Source organism: Coffea eugenioides, chromosome 3, assembly GCF_003713205.1.
Source record: "Coffea eugenioides isolate CCC68of chromosome 3, Ceug_1.0, whole genome shotgun sequence".
NCBI classification, from domain to species: domain Eukaryota; kingdom Viridiplantae; phylum Streptophyta; class Magnoliopsida; order Gentianales; family Rubiaceae; genus Coffea; species Coffea eugenioides.
This window is the reverse complement of record NC_040037.1, coordinates 30,137,209-30,152,238: the sequence shown is the minus strand read 5'-3', so window position 1 is coordinate 30,152,238 and position 15,030 is coordinate 30,137,209. Positions and strand designations below refer to the sequence as shown.

The window sequence follows — 15,030 nt, the reverse complement described above, 5'->3', positions numbered from 1 at the left end:
TATGGTGTTCAATTTATTTAAACTCATTTGCACTCCTATGCAGGAGTACAATAAATGTGAGTTTGTACACTCACATGATAAATTAAATGTAATTTAGATGTATTAACAAGTACTCAGAGCATCCATTAGAAAGAGACAAATTTCAACCAATAATATTTAATTAAAAAAATCACAATTTTGGTGTTTTGTGGGCGAATTTCTCTATATATTGTCCCCACAAGAAAATATCACAAAAGTGATGTATTTGAGGTTGGTTTCTAATCTAAGGGTCGCCGCAATTGACAATTGAGGCTTCATTAAAAATTTGATTTAAATTTCTTTTATTTTTTGCTGCTAAGGAAGTAAAAATGAACGATTTTTTTTATTTGTTGAAAAGGCTTTGCCACCCATTTGACATGCGGTGAAGCATTTTTATTCATAGTGGCTACCATTTTTTTATTTTAAATATAAAAATTTAATTTTTGTAGTACTAAACCCTAGAGTCTAAACCCTAAACCATAAACCCAAACCCATAAACCCCAAATCCTACAATCTGATATTACGTACAACAAAAATTCTCCTAAAAATTGTGCTATTTTCGTAAATGGTGATCAATCATCCTTTCAAAATTCCTTTAGGTTCCAATTGAAAATACAAAATTAATTTAAAATGAAATTTGCCCAAGTCCTCCATTTTTGAATTTTTTTGGTTTTAACGTTAATTTAAATTATGATAAATAATGCAGTTAATGGGTTCTCAATATAAGTGCAAGTTAATTCAAAATATACTCATTTGAGTGCAAACATACATGTCAAATAGTAGTTTATGGCATATATCGAGTCGATCCCAAGAGGAGCAACTATTACAAGTACTAGATCCTTTGCTTGATCTATTATTTAGACTATCTATCAAATAAAGGTAATAGAAATAACAATATTTACTAACTATTTTAACTAAATAACTTGTAAGATAATAATGGAGAAATGTCGCTAAATACTTGAGTTAGAAAAATAGAGTCCACTTATTGCACAAAAGATACAAGTGAATAGATTTACCTCTTGTCACTACTCTTATTTAATTAGAGATTTATTTCCAAATTTATCAAAACTCACTCTCATGATATAGTAGCTTAGAATAGTTTAGTTTTTCTTATTCTTATGGTGAATAACTAGATCTACTCTTTTGTCCTTCATGAAATGCAAGGTTAATTCACTTAAGTGTACCTCTATTCTCATGAGTCTGCTTCTTAAACTCGATTTATGTTGTTCCATCATTATTACCAATTTTCATTGAATAAGAACAACTAAAAACTTGTTATTGACGATCAAGCAATAACAAGTAATAAGCATGCATAAATGAACAAGTTAATACAAGAGGTAGCAAGTGTAAATTATATTCAGCTCATATCGAGTAGTTATAAGTTTCATCTGCTCTCTAGATCTAGAAATTTAGCCACTCATGTGATATAAGATCATAAAGAGCATAACTTCATTGCATGCAAACATAAGAAATCACAAGTGAAAAGAAAGATAGAGAAAATTTAGCCAAGGTGATGAACAAGCTCCCAATCTTCTATTTCTTCAACAAAATGAGTGATACAATGAGTTCTCCAAGTTTTTCTTACTAGGAGGGGTTCACCGCGCGATGCGCGGTGTTAGTTTCATGTTGCCCAGAAAATGGCCCAATTTTCAAGTGAAGATATCACAAATCGTATGGGGTGTATTTAAGTTCTTTGGTTATGAAATGATTAAATTTTTAAATAAGCGATGTTGTAGGAAAATGTGAGTAAATAAAGGTTTGCATTTAACACGGCGTTAAGGAAAAGATCGAAAAGAAAACAATTGTGGTGAATAAAATTGAAGCTCATAATAGATGTTAGGTATTCATAACATATTTGCTACATGTTTAATTTCATTGCAATGCAGTTATATTTAGCAGGAATGAAGAGTGCGGTTCAACGAAATAAAAAACTGAAACATATACGATGGAGAGGTTGAAGGTAAGAGGGAACTTCGGTTACAGAGAAAACATACTGCAGAAGTTAGGTACAAGCAGGACAATTAGAATAAATTTTGAAGGTGCAAGACCATGGGAAGACTCTCTCGACTCCGTTATCGTCAAAGACTACAAGTGTGAAGGTAGTTGATGATTCTGGAATGAAGACAAGGACTTCATTGTGCTGTAACTGATGTTGAAGAACGAAGCTCCTCCAATTTGTTTTTAGCTTTTTCCCTTTTACACCTATCGATGTAATTTTCTCTCCAGTTCTAATAAGAAGTATTGGAGTTCTTTGTTCATTAACAAAGCGATCGACGAATCTTGGAATTTTCTGATAGAAAAAGAATGAAAGTCAGATCCGAGAACATAATATATAGCTTTGGTTTAAAGTAATGCAGTGAGAGATGGAAAAAGAAACAGTGTATGGATAGGTTACCAATGTGTTTGGGGTTGCTGTATTGAAGGTTTGATAGAAGCAAACCGAATCAGCGAGATTTTGGGTTAAATCTGGGTTTATTGATGAAGCAACTAACTGTTGAATTTTTATAGAAGCGGCATTATCTGAAGTTATTTAGCAGATAATAAATTAGAGAAGATTTTACTACAACTAACTGCATGATATAAAGGTTAGTATAAACTGACCTTGTGCATGAGCACCAACAGCGTGCAATAAATTTGGTAATGGGACTGTCCAAGATAGGTAAACCTGTTGTTGCAGCTCGGAAAAGTGTATGACATCAAAGATGAGATCGCCGGTATGTCGTAGAAGCAACATATCATGTTTGTTTGCAATATTTTCATGGCAATATTCATCCCAGCCTTCTTGAAATGAATGATCACCGACTACAACAGGCCATTTATAAGTTCCATGCCTGAGAATAATTGTATCATGCTGGTGCTGAGTAAGTAATACCTTGAATTGAGCAGGTAGAATCTGCGTTTTAGGAGATAAAACTAGGAAATGTCAAATGAACATATATATCTACACTGCACATTGCTAACAAGTAATTTCTATCGCATAGAAGAAAATTAGACCTCTCCTCTATGATTGCATTTCAGTAGAAAACAACAGGCCATTGAGCTGCCATTTGTTAATCCATAGGTAGATGGACCTTCTGCCATTGATGTGATCGGGGAAGCTAATAAAAAAAAAGTGGCAAAGATGCAATCATATGAAGGCAAAGGGAACAACTGAACCTTAGGGATAATCTGAGGGAAGCAACTAGAAAGCTTAACTTGAAGTGTTTTGCTTGGGATGTATGAGCCATTCAAGAAGTAGGTATATATAAACAATGAATGGGTAACAGAGCTTTTTTAGTAAATTTGTTTATGGTTAGGCTTGCTCTAGTTCTTTTCAGAGTTAAGGGGTTTAATGATTCGTCACATCAAAGAAGTAGAACAGGTTAATATTAAAAGAAGTGAATGGTAAGGTCACAGCTAAGAAGTGAATGCAGAGCAGGGTAATATCTATTGTATAACACAGTTATGCTGAGGAAGAAAGTTGAATTTCTGCAAATGAACTGAAGGCTGCACAACTACACAATTTAAGGCTGATAGATATACTAAGTCTGAGCTGTTGAGCAGAGTAAGTGGAGCTCACAATAGTAGGTGCGATATTTAATAAGAGATTTATGTGAAGGAGAAAATTTGAATAGCTCTGATAAAAGCATTCAGCAAAAGTTGGCGTATAACAGATAGTACATTCACCACAAGATCAGTTAATAAGCTAAATAGAGTAGAAGGTGAATTCAAAGGACACTGTAACCAGTACATAACAGCTGTAAAACATCAATTCAAAATACATAGCTGGTGCTGATTGCAGATTATCAGCTAACGTAAAAGGTTGCAGACCAAAAGCAGTTTAAGGGGTATTCATGAACAAAAGACATCTTTCATTAATACATCAATGACTCTTCCAGGAACGCAAAAGCAACCTTGCAAAAATATACGATAGCATGGCAGGCATAGAAACCACAGATTTGGTCGACAAAAGGGCCAACAGTAACAAGTCAGTTGATTCTTTGCTTTTTGCTAGAGCTGCATTCTGCATTTTCATCCTCTTCAGCTTCAGTGCTTTGTGGTTCATCAAACCTTTCAGAAAGGCGAACACAAACTTTTGAACGAGCGCTACTCTTTCCTGCGACCATATTTGTTTGATATGTCACATGATTCAGTTAAAGTAAAATATAAATGCAGGAAGCTAAATTGTGTAGTGCTTATGAGTTACCTGGAGTCCCGAGCTGTATAGTGTCAGATTCTTTGCTAGGAAAAGGAGGGGCATCTTTCGCTTCACTTGTTAAGTGTGCAGAATCGGCATCATCATTGATTTCAGAGTAGTATATAATTGTGTAGCGCTGCCTTGCATCTGCCAGCTGCGTTTGCACAGGTTTGATGTGAAGTAGAAACGTCTTTGATCTGAGCTCCTTGTGGACAAACTCGAGGGGAAGCGCAATATTCTGTTAAGGGAACGAAAAGTAAGAATAAAAAGTATAGAATACCTTTATCATCAAGATTTAGGAAGCAAGAACCTCATTAAAGTGTTGCATTGCTTCTAGCGCACTAAACGTCAGTAAGTTCTCTGCTAATTCGCCAAATATTGAAGCTGGTATCACGCCGGTGCTATCGATCAAATCAACATCAAAGCGGCATCTGAAAAATAGCACACAATATGCAGTAATTTATATTTTTTATGTGAACCAGCATTAGATAGCAGCGAATACAAACCAATAAATTACAGGTATATTTTTTAGCACTAGGTACTGCAGGATGTTTCTCTTTGCACGAGTTACAGGTAAACTCAACTTGATAGTCTGCTGCTGTAGCTCGACAAACAGTTCTTACAGCTCATGTACCAATATTTCTGGAAGATATGCTCAAAAGAGAACTGTGCCTTCACCCATATAGTCTTAAAGACAAGCAAGTATGAGTAAAAAAAGACGATCGCACATGAAAAGATCATGAAAGCAGGGCAACATGTTTGAGTCCCAAACTTTTTGTGATGAAGTTATGTTACAAATCCAGGTAGTTTTCTGATCTGATTTTAATGATAGCTGTGGATTATATTTAATATAGTCCTTTTTTTCGGCAGTTTCTTTAAGCAACTTAGTGTTCCTCAATGCCTTAGGTGAAAGGAGACATAAAAAGTATTAAGACTAAAAGTGGGGATAGAATTTAGAGCTAAACTGTATAAAGGACGATGATTTGAAATATATCGCACCAGTTCTTGAGTTCTCTTGCCTCTTGTGTAGGTGGATCAACAAGAATCGCTGAATCAAACCAAGTACCAAGTGTGACCCCTGTACGGCGAAAATAAAGTACACATTTCTTTACAGGTGTTGCAGGCAGGTAGAAAAGGCAAAACAGTAAAAACGTTAAAAGCTAAAATGGGAACATACCATTATAGTTGTTCACTCTAACTCTGCGAGCAATGATGACAGGATAGCTATGAAGTTTAGATAGTATTTCCTATCCTTCATTAGCCAGAAAACTATCCCATAGAGACAAGAGCACCGTCTGCGATCTGTGCTCGTGATAAGAGTTAACAGTTACAGACAGGAAAAAATGGTTGCAGACAAAAAGAAATAAAGGTAGTGTGAAGTTTTGCATAAACTGAGAATTGAAGCTCTTACTCTTCATTAAGAAGGACAAATTTCTGAACATCTGATTGCTTTGAGTTTTTGATAACAGTTTTCTTCTCAAGCGCACTAATCACAACTCCTAGCACGTCTACGAACAATACAGAGAAGGGGATTATGAAAAACTTTGGCCAGAACGTAAACATATTAAGAGCAAAGCATTGAAAGAATCACCCACTGATTTAGTTCTGTCATCCATGTATCGAACTAAGTCAGTAAACTTTGAATAGCAGAATTTTATAGGCATGACTTCATCATCATCAGCAATTTCTTCAATGACAGTCTTGGTACTGATAACCCATTGAATGGTGAGCTCAGATGTCTGGAACTTTGGCGGTATGGTTCTGACCTCAGCATTGGATATTTTATATTTTTTATAGACCTGCAAAATGCTGCTCATTCTAGCAATGTCATCATTGAAGATGATTCCTTCGACTCTTGATCCCTACGTAAAGAGATGAAGTTAATGCAGCATGGAGAAATCAAAACAATAGTGTACTTAAATGCTGGAATCTAAACTTGAGCAGTGGCTTCAACTAACCTCTGAATCGTAGAAAACAAATTTCTGCTTTCTTGTTGGCGTTCCCATTGAGCCTGTGATCTGTTGCTTTTCTTGAACAGTGACGATGCAGCTCCAATTTTTCATGTGAGGCATGATATCTCGCATCGGCAGCAAGTTAGCCATCCTAGAAAAACACAAGTTGATGGATAAACGAACAGGAACTAAAAAATAAAAAAAAACACAGTAATCCAACACCGAAAAATCTGTATGGCGAGCTTACTTTAGCATAAGCCAAGCAGAAAATGGTTTAGGCTTGAGCTATTCTAAAAATTTCATCAAAGACAACATTTCGAGTTTTGCAATCTACTTTTGTGTCATCAAATGTTCCAGGAACAAGAAGAACTTTAACTTTGGCAGCGGTCTTAGCTCTGGATAGAGCAACATACAGCTGGCCATGAGAAAAAATCGGTTCGCGTAGATAGATGCCGACGTAGTCAAGAGTTTGGCCCTGTGATTTATTGATGGTTAAAGCGAAGCAAAGGCGGACAGGAAACTGCGTTCTTATGAATGGAATCCCATTTTTGTCATTGTCAGGCGTTTGAAGAGGTATCCTTGGAATGAAAACTCTTTTTCCTCGATGATGGCCAAAAACAATCTCAGCAGAAATTGTGTGTTGGCCAAGTTCCTTACATATTAACCTTGTGCCATTGCAAAGACCTTCAGCTGGATTCAGATTTCTTAGAAGCATCAGTGGACAGTTTTCCTTCAACAACAACTTATGAGGAGGAAGACCTTTAGGATTTTGAGAATTGAGGAAGTCCTCGTAATCACCTTGGTGCCGCTGATCAACAGTCTTGTCCGAGCTAATATAAGTTTGAAGGCTTCCAAGAAATCTCCTAATCATTATTTCATTGAGCTCATCAACTGAGCTATTTTTAGGCGCAAGGATGCACCTATTTATTAGGTTATAAGGATCTTGCGAATAGGTGTTCAAATCTGGAAAGACACTTTCTAGTAACCCGTGTAAAAGAAGCTGCATTGATAATGGGAAGTAGGAGGAATAGCTGCTAAACAAAAACTAAATTTGATTGTATGTAGCCAGCTAACCTGTTTAAGGACTCCTCTTTATCGTAATAAGGAATAACTATATCTGATGATAAAGTTATTTCACCCTCATCATCAATAGGCTCTCTTCCCTCTCCTACTCTTAGAAGGAATCGTAAAAATTCAGGATCAAACATAGCTCGTATATTTTGTGTGAGTCAGATTTTATGCAGTTTAGGCCACAGAGGAGAAATGGGAAAGGTCGACTGGATGAGAACTTCTTTAGTTGCTTGCTCAATCACAGGCAGAGTCTGTCGAAAATCTCCTCAAAAAACTATTACCTTTCCTCCAAAAGGCAAATCTGAGTCCATTAAATCCTTCAGCAATTCGTTAAAGGCTTCAATTGTGTCCCGCTTAGCCATTGAAGCTTCATCCCACAAAATAAGCTTAGATTCTGAAATGAGTTTTGCAGCAGAACTTTGTTTACTAAGCTGGCAACTCTTAGCTTTCGAGAAATCAAGTGGTATCTTGAATCGCGAGTGAGCTGTCCTTCCACCAGGAAGGATTGATGTCGCAATTCCAGATGTTGCCACTACAATTGCAACATGGTTCTGCGACCGCAAGGTCGTGAGAAGCAACCGATACAGGAACGTTTTACCGGTGTCGCCGGGGCCATCAACGAAAAAAGCCTGGCCTTCTAAGGAAAAACATGCTGTTAGGATTAGATCATAGGCATGTTTTTGCTCAGAATTTAGCAGCTGAGGCAAAAGCAGGTCCTCAGGTGTCACTGCTAAGCTTTTCTCACTTTCAATCTCCTTTGTTAACCGTTCAGTATAGTCGCATGTAAAATCATCAGAGACAAAGTGGAAATCAGTAATGCTTTTCCCCATTTGTTCAAGTGAACTGTTAATATCTTCCAAAACTTTCCGTCTAATTTCAAGTGAAGAAAAGCCATGGAATGGTTGTTGGTGATTATAGTCAGCAGAAAGCTCATGTTCAAATTTTTCCCAAAGCGATCTAGGATTTGTCGGAGAACAGTACACAAGGAGAGTGGCAAACAATAGCCTCAATGAGGACGGCATTTGAAATGCTATCGCTTCCTGAAGCGTCTCCTCTATATACGCATCGGACTGTAGAAGGCCAAGAGCTAAAGCAGCTTCTCTAAACGAACCTAATTTCTGTTCATTAACAGTCAGAAGGTCTTCAAAAGAGGTCGGGCCAGCAATGTGTGTCAAAAGCAACCTCAAATAATATCTTTCTCCTTCCTTTGGACTAACAGTGACCATGCGACCAATCACCTTTCGACGCTTTCTTTCAGTCCACTCTTTATATTTAGCAGACCAAACAAAATGCTTAGGAAAATCTCTATACAAGCATTTCAGATTCTGTGCTCTAGGATTGGTTTTGTTCATGCGAAAAAACTGAGTTAACATTGTCTTAGAAAAGTCAATTTTACTCAGTAATTGCAGCAAGTCAGAGTTCTTGTCAAAGGAAATGAATTGCTGATCTAGAAGGTGAATCTGAAGGGTGTAAACTACCGGGGTCATTTCGCTCAGCTTAAATTCATAAATGCGCCAAAAAGCTTCTGGAGATGAAACCCATCTACCTTTCTGGAAGTCTTTTATTTCATCAATAGCATCCGCTGATCCACAGGAAATAATCTTAAAGCTCACTTGATCGTGTCCTTTGAAAACATACTTATACAAGTACTTCACGAGCTTAAGAGTAGAACAAATTTCGACATTGATGTGGCAATCAAATAAAGCAAGCAGGTAAGGGTTGTAAGGCACAACCCATCTATTATCAAGAGTAAATCTACGAACCTTCACTTTTTTGCCATCATCCCTTCTCCTATAACACAGATAGGTATCCTCACCATGAGTCGTTTGAGAACAAAAGCTCTTTGGATAGCAATTTTTGCAGGTTCCATCTCTCATACAAAGACAAGATGTATCCATGGCTCCGCAAGGACCATGGATCATATGTTTCACAACAAGAGAATACAAGTGAGGATATCTATCTTTGTCGGGCAACTCAGCACAAACTACTTTGTCGTACGACTCTGGATTAAGCAGCTTATGACCAGGTTTTAAGATCAATAATAAATGGGCATGAGGAAAGCCTCGTTTTTGAAATTCGATCACGTAAACATACGCTGAAACCTCGACGAAGATCTGCTTATTCAGAATTTCTGCTTTAAGCATTTCAAACTTGGCTCTAAAAACTCTAGCGAGAAGGTCTGGCCGATCCTGAGGTTTTTCATGGTATTTCAAATTTTCCTGAATTTCTTTCCATGCTGGATTACGCGTCATTGTAAGAAAAATGTCTGGTTTTCCATATTTTTGTACCAGTGCCATCGCATCAAGGTAACGACGCCTCATATCCCTCGGACCACCTATAAAGGAAGCTGGAAGAATGACCTTACGACCAACCTTAGAAGCAGCAGTCTGGCCAACAGAAACACTGTCAAGAACTCCCTGTAGAATTTCGGAACGTATATTGTTTTGTCGATGCCTATGAAAGTCAAGCCTACATGTTTCAATCTTGACATAAGCATCAACTGAAAACTGTTGTAGCAGCCTAAGAGTGTGTAACAGCATTGACTCATCATCGTCCCTTATTTGGAACCTATAACAGTAGTACTCCCTAGCAGATACAATACCTTCCTCTATTTTTCCTCGGTCAGCAGCTATAAAGAAGGAAAAGATATCGTACATGGTTAGATAATGTAACGCAATGGGTAGGTTCAGCAGTCTATAAGAAGAGAGAAATGTGCTCGCCTCTTTGTTCTAAATCGATTAACTCCGATGAGGAGTTAACTGAAGTTGGATCAATGTTAATATCATCCTCACAAGCGTCCCCTCCTCTTTTCCTCTTGCAAAGTCTTTTAATTCCATGGTGCCAGCCACACTCACCACGAGGGAAAAGGAGAGGGTACTGTAAAGGGTCGTAACAGCCATAGTAATGTTGAATCCTATGGCTACCGGCCGAGCGAGAATAAACCTGAATATGAGCGCGCCTATCGGATAACTGATCTTCACTTTCAGTCCATATAGCTGCTACTTGCGAGGTTGAGGGAAGGTTATATACTCGCTGGTCAAGTGAAGGATAACAATTAAGGATAATGTTCAGGTTGTCAAGGTGTGGAACATCCCTAAGGCTTTTAAAGAACCGAGCATAAGGATTGTCAGAAAGAACGCGCATAAGCAATTTTAAAGTGCTTTCGCGCAGCTTATCTGAGTTAACAAGCCTCTTTGTTAATTCCTCATCAGTGTCAAAAAAATATAATTGGATTCCAGATGGTCGATCACCTAAGTGAATAAGACCATCAAGAAAGTGGTAAACCTGACCTTGAACACGGAAGGTATAGACACCTTTTGTGTTCTTTGTTAATTCAGAGTCATATTTCGCGGCAAAAGATGTAAAGCCAAGGTTGTTGTTATAAGTGCAAACAATGGTTCTAAAGTGAGCACTCTTTTCATCGCTGCCAATGAATAAACGTTTCAAATCGTAAGGCATTGGAGGAGCAACGATAGAGATCTCTCCCCCTGAATAGCAAAAGGAAGAAGGTTCCAAATGGAACCTTTTCGTTCCACAATGCTGACAATCAGGAGCACGAGGCAGAACCAGAGATGCGTCAGGAATATTGCCAAGACGAGACATGGTTGAACGTGCACGAGTTCATTTTTTCGCTGCAGTTTTATTGTGCACACGAACGAGTTTATTAATTATGACTGGTGAGCTGGATAAATGAGGATGGAAGGCAACAAATGGCTAAAGAGAATCAGGAGCAAATTCAAACCTGAGCTGTGGTTGTTTACAGATTCCGGGGTGCTGCGTTTTCTGTAACGGGAGCGAACAATAGATGGATCAGAAGAAGGAGCTACTTTTATGGTTTTTTTCTGCAAGTGACCAGATGTTGGTCCACACCTGGATACCTCCTCTGTGTGAGCAGGAAAGTTGTCTGCGAATTGCAGAACCGAATAAGGTAGGTAAAAGAGTCCCAATTCCCTTAAAGGGACACCGGTTAACAAAGGAAGAAGGCTTCCGGAAAGCCAGGATATAAAGTTATTTATTCAGTATTTATAGCCTGACCGAAGCAGACCAGGAGGTTTGCAAACAAAGCGTATATGGTAAGGCAAGACAGTACCTTCGCAAGGTTGTTCTAAAGGAGAATCTGGGATTTCAGCAGACAAAGAATGACTCGCAGAAGCATTTTCTTTTGGAATCGATCGTTCAGAGTTCTTAAGAGACGAATCCAAAGGAAATAAGCCTAGCATAACTTCAGGATGTGAAAGGTTCACAGATTGTTCATTTTCAGGTGGAAGGGAGAATAGGTGCTTATGTTTTCCTCTACCTGGTTCATCACTGAGTTTTGTTCCAAAGGAGGGGATAGGATGACCAGTAAAGAAACCAGATGGCTGACACGACATGAAATCTAATCCTTCTCTAATCGCAAAGGCATCATCAGCTGGAAACACAACATGTGTATTTCCCAACAGCTGAGAATGAGCAGCCGTAGGATCCTCACTACGACATGGCATATGATAAGCATTTGGGAATGACACACCAGTTTGCACATATCCTAATGGGACCTTGCGAACGCGAGGAGCTGGAGTTTTTTCAGCTTTCTTGGAGGCCCGATTCTGCCTCTGAGAGCGCAGAAGCTCCGCTTTCTTCAGAGGCGGCATTTCTGCATATTTTTTGCGGCGCATAGCATTCCTATCCATCTGATTGGTACACACTTGAGTAGGCGAAAAGAAAGCCTAACGTACACTTCTAATACACGACTATAGTGCTAACTAAATAAGTAAGAAGGAGGGCAAAGCTCAAGCAAGATTGATGCATAGAAATAGAGGAAGAAAAGCTAAAGTGCAGCTCTCACACAGGAGAATGAAACTGAGCAGACATAAAAAAGAAAGATAAGTGCAGTTCTTACACAAAACCATGGAATTCAGTAAGTATAATTATTAAAAAGGAAAAGAGTGAAGGAAAGTTAAAGCACAGGCTTCACACAGGAGCATGGAACAGAGCACACAAGGAAAAGCAGATAAAAGTTCGAGCCAAGCTGGTAACATTTAAAAGTGAAGCAATAAAAGCACGTAGCAAATGATTATTGGGCAGGAGCAAGGTAAAAGCACATACGGAAGGGAGGATAAGTAATGCCACCTTAACCTTAAGCCTCTATCAGCCAACAGCAGAGCAACAAAGAAGAGGACAGAACCTGCTTCAGCATCCAATAAACCAACAAGAGGAAAAAAGGGTAAGAAGATACAATTCCAAAGAGTAAAATGCGGCACAACAAGCATTTCTTACAGGTAATTCTGAAAACTCTTAATAAGATGGATGGCAGGTTTATTTTTACAAGCATTTCTGAAAGGGGGGCGGGGGAAGATAACCTCTTAAATCTTAATAAATATTTCTGAAACAGTAATCCTTAGAAGCATTTCTCACAAAATAGATCCCTCCTGTAAGAGAGGGAGGGATACGCTTCAGAATGCTGTCTGAAAATGTATGTTGTATAATATAAGAAATGCTTACTAAGAGCTCCAAAATGGGTAGAAGGCGGGGAAAGATAACTTGCACGCAGTAAGAGTAGCAGGACAAAAGGTGAAGAAAGCACAGCGATGCAAGAATTGCTCACAGGGCGAACATGGGAAAAAGAGGGGAAAAGATTCTGGCAGAAAATACCAAATTTAAATAGGCCGAATGAGGGAAAAGGGAAGAAGCAAAATGAGGAGAAAAGCGAAACAAAATGAGGAGAAAGGCAAAGCAAAGAGGCAATTAAATAGTAACAACTTAAGAAGGCATAAAATTTAGCCGTAAAAAAAACCAAACAACCACGACAATGCAGACAACGCCCTCAGAAGGAGCTAAAATCAAACAAAAATAGCAGAATTAAACCTTACGCAAAAAGGCAGCAAGACAACAACTCTCAGGAAGGCTTGGAAAAGCGGGGGAAAGAAACAAGGCAATAGCTCAGAATGAAGAAGCAAGCAACTGGAGGGCAAGGAAAAAATAGCAATGGAAATGAGGCACAATTACCGCGGTGCATGATGACGAAAGCTGGAAAGGCCGAAATTAGGAGGTTAGAAACCCTTGCATACATCGGACAAACAAAGAGCTTCCAGTCTTGTCAATCAAAGAAAAGAGCAAAAAAGTGTTTTTTCGGCAGCTCTATAGAGCAGAGCTGAAGTTTCTTTCTCACCAAAGCGCAAAGAGAAGGAAGAAACTCAGTAAGATGCAACAGTGCATCTGATTTTAAAAGAAGGGCAATATCGTCAAATCACACCAACCACATTGAGCCCATCACCAAACACCTGTCATCAATCAAACCATCACCAACCGCCAATCTCACTCAGCTGGCAACGTTTATTGTCAAAATCGAAGGTCCTTCTTCTTCTCTCTCGGACAAAACCAAGACAAGAAGAAAGAATTACACTTCCCAGCAAGGGCACACAAGTCCCACGCGATTGACGACCAAATTTCAGCCAATAAAACCCAGCCACGTCAGCACAAAACCACCAACCTTAACAATCCCATTCGCGCTTTTACTATATAGTTAGATAAGTTTCTAACTAGAGAGAAGAGGAAAAGACTACAACTAATTTCTACCAAGAACTAGCAAGAACTTTCAAGAACTCTTTCTCTCTTCAATGGTTGTTACATATATAATGTTAGGAGAGTCAAAAAGTGGAAAATGATATGATATAAACCTCTTTTTTTCTTTCCTAAGGAATCTTGAGCATGTGCAGCCGAAATTCTGAATTAAAATTGAGCTGGAAAGCAGTAAGAAAACTGAGCAAGTTGCAAAACAAATTGCAGAAAAATAGGACACAATACGCAACCCTATAATTCGCGACCTAAGCCCACATATTTGAGGTCGCATATTGCCTTCATATACGTTTTCTTGCTTCTTTTCTGCTTCAGTTGATCGCTATCATCACATGCAAGATGTCTAGTGTTTGTTCAGGCATTGCACCAGTAATACTTGCATTTGATGCTCTTCTACTTCCCAAATTGTCGTTGAGTCAAGCACTAATGAGTTTGAATTGAATCCATCTTAATCCAACGTTGATAATTCACCTCAATTCCTGCAAATATAACCAACTTTGCACATTAAGTTGCTCAATTGAAACTCATAAAATTTAGAAACTTAGGGAGCAAGTCACATCTTAAAACATCTTAATTTGTACCAAAAATAGGCACAAAATGCTACTTAAAAACACTCATAATAAACACTTATCAAATTTTTCTACACTTAAATCATTACTTATCATCAAGCAATAAGAAAAATGATCCAACAATGATTTAAGAAGTGAAACGAATCAAATGAATTTGAACATCAATCTCTCTTGACTCGGCAAGCTTTCATGATGCAACCATTCATATCACCCTCAATATTCATCATATCATGCAAAAGAAAGATAATCATACCTAAAATTCAATCTAACAAAGTCAATCTCTCTATCTCACCTAGTCTCACAAATAACTAACCTATATAGTCACCTTAGAGTGTCTTCGTTTAAAATGAAATGTTAACTTTACGAACCTTAAGAGGAACTATTCACTTTACTTCTCTTTTGTTCATTCTTATAAGGGTGAAAGTGTCGTTTTATGCAAAAATTGACATTTTTAGATGAAAATCCCCGGTTACTCAACATTTCACTTATTTATACTTAATTTAAATACTTTTTTTATGTGAAAATCGATATTTGTAGATGAACACTCCCAGTTACTCAGTACAAGAAGTTATTGGAAAAATTTTGACAGAGTTTCTCTTTAAAATTGGACGAAACTCCCTGTCAACAATACCTACTAATCAACAATTCAAAAGCACAAAACAAATTTTCAATGACATGTCCAACATTT

At 38.0% G+C, this 15,030-nt stretch overlaps 1 protein-coding gene across 1 annotated transcript; it reads right to left on the bottom strand.

The window, feature by feature from the left end:
- Nucleotides 1–6,421: 6,421 nt before the first annotated feature.
- Nucleotides 6,422–10,821, bottom strand: LOC113766387. The gene is made up of 3 exons (XM_027310583.1): nt 9,939–10,821; nt 7,500–9,847; nt 6,422–7,147 (listed from the first exon to the last, which is right to left on the bottom strand). Exons 1-3 carry the CDS (start codon nt 10,819–10,821, stop codon nt 6,422–6,424), a joined length of 3,957 nt encoding a protein of 1,318 aa, XP_027166384.1.
- Between the last annotated feature and the right edge of the window lie 4,209 nt (nt 10,822–15,030).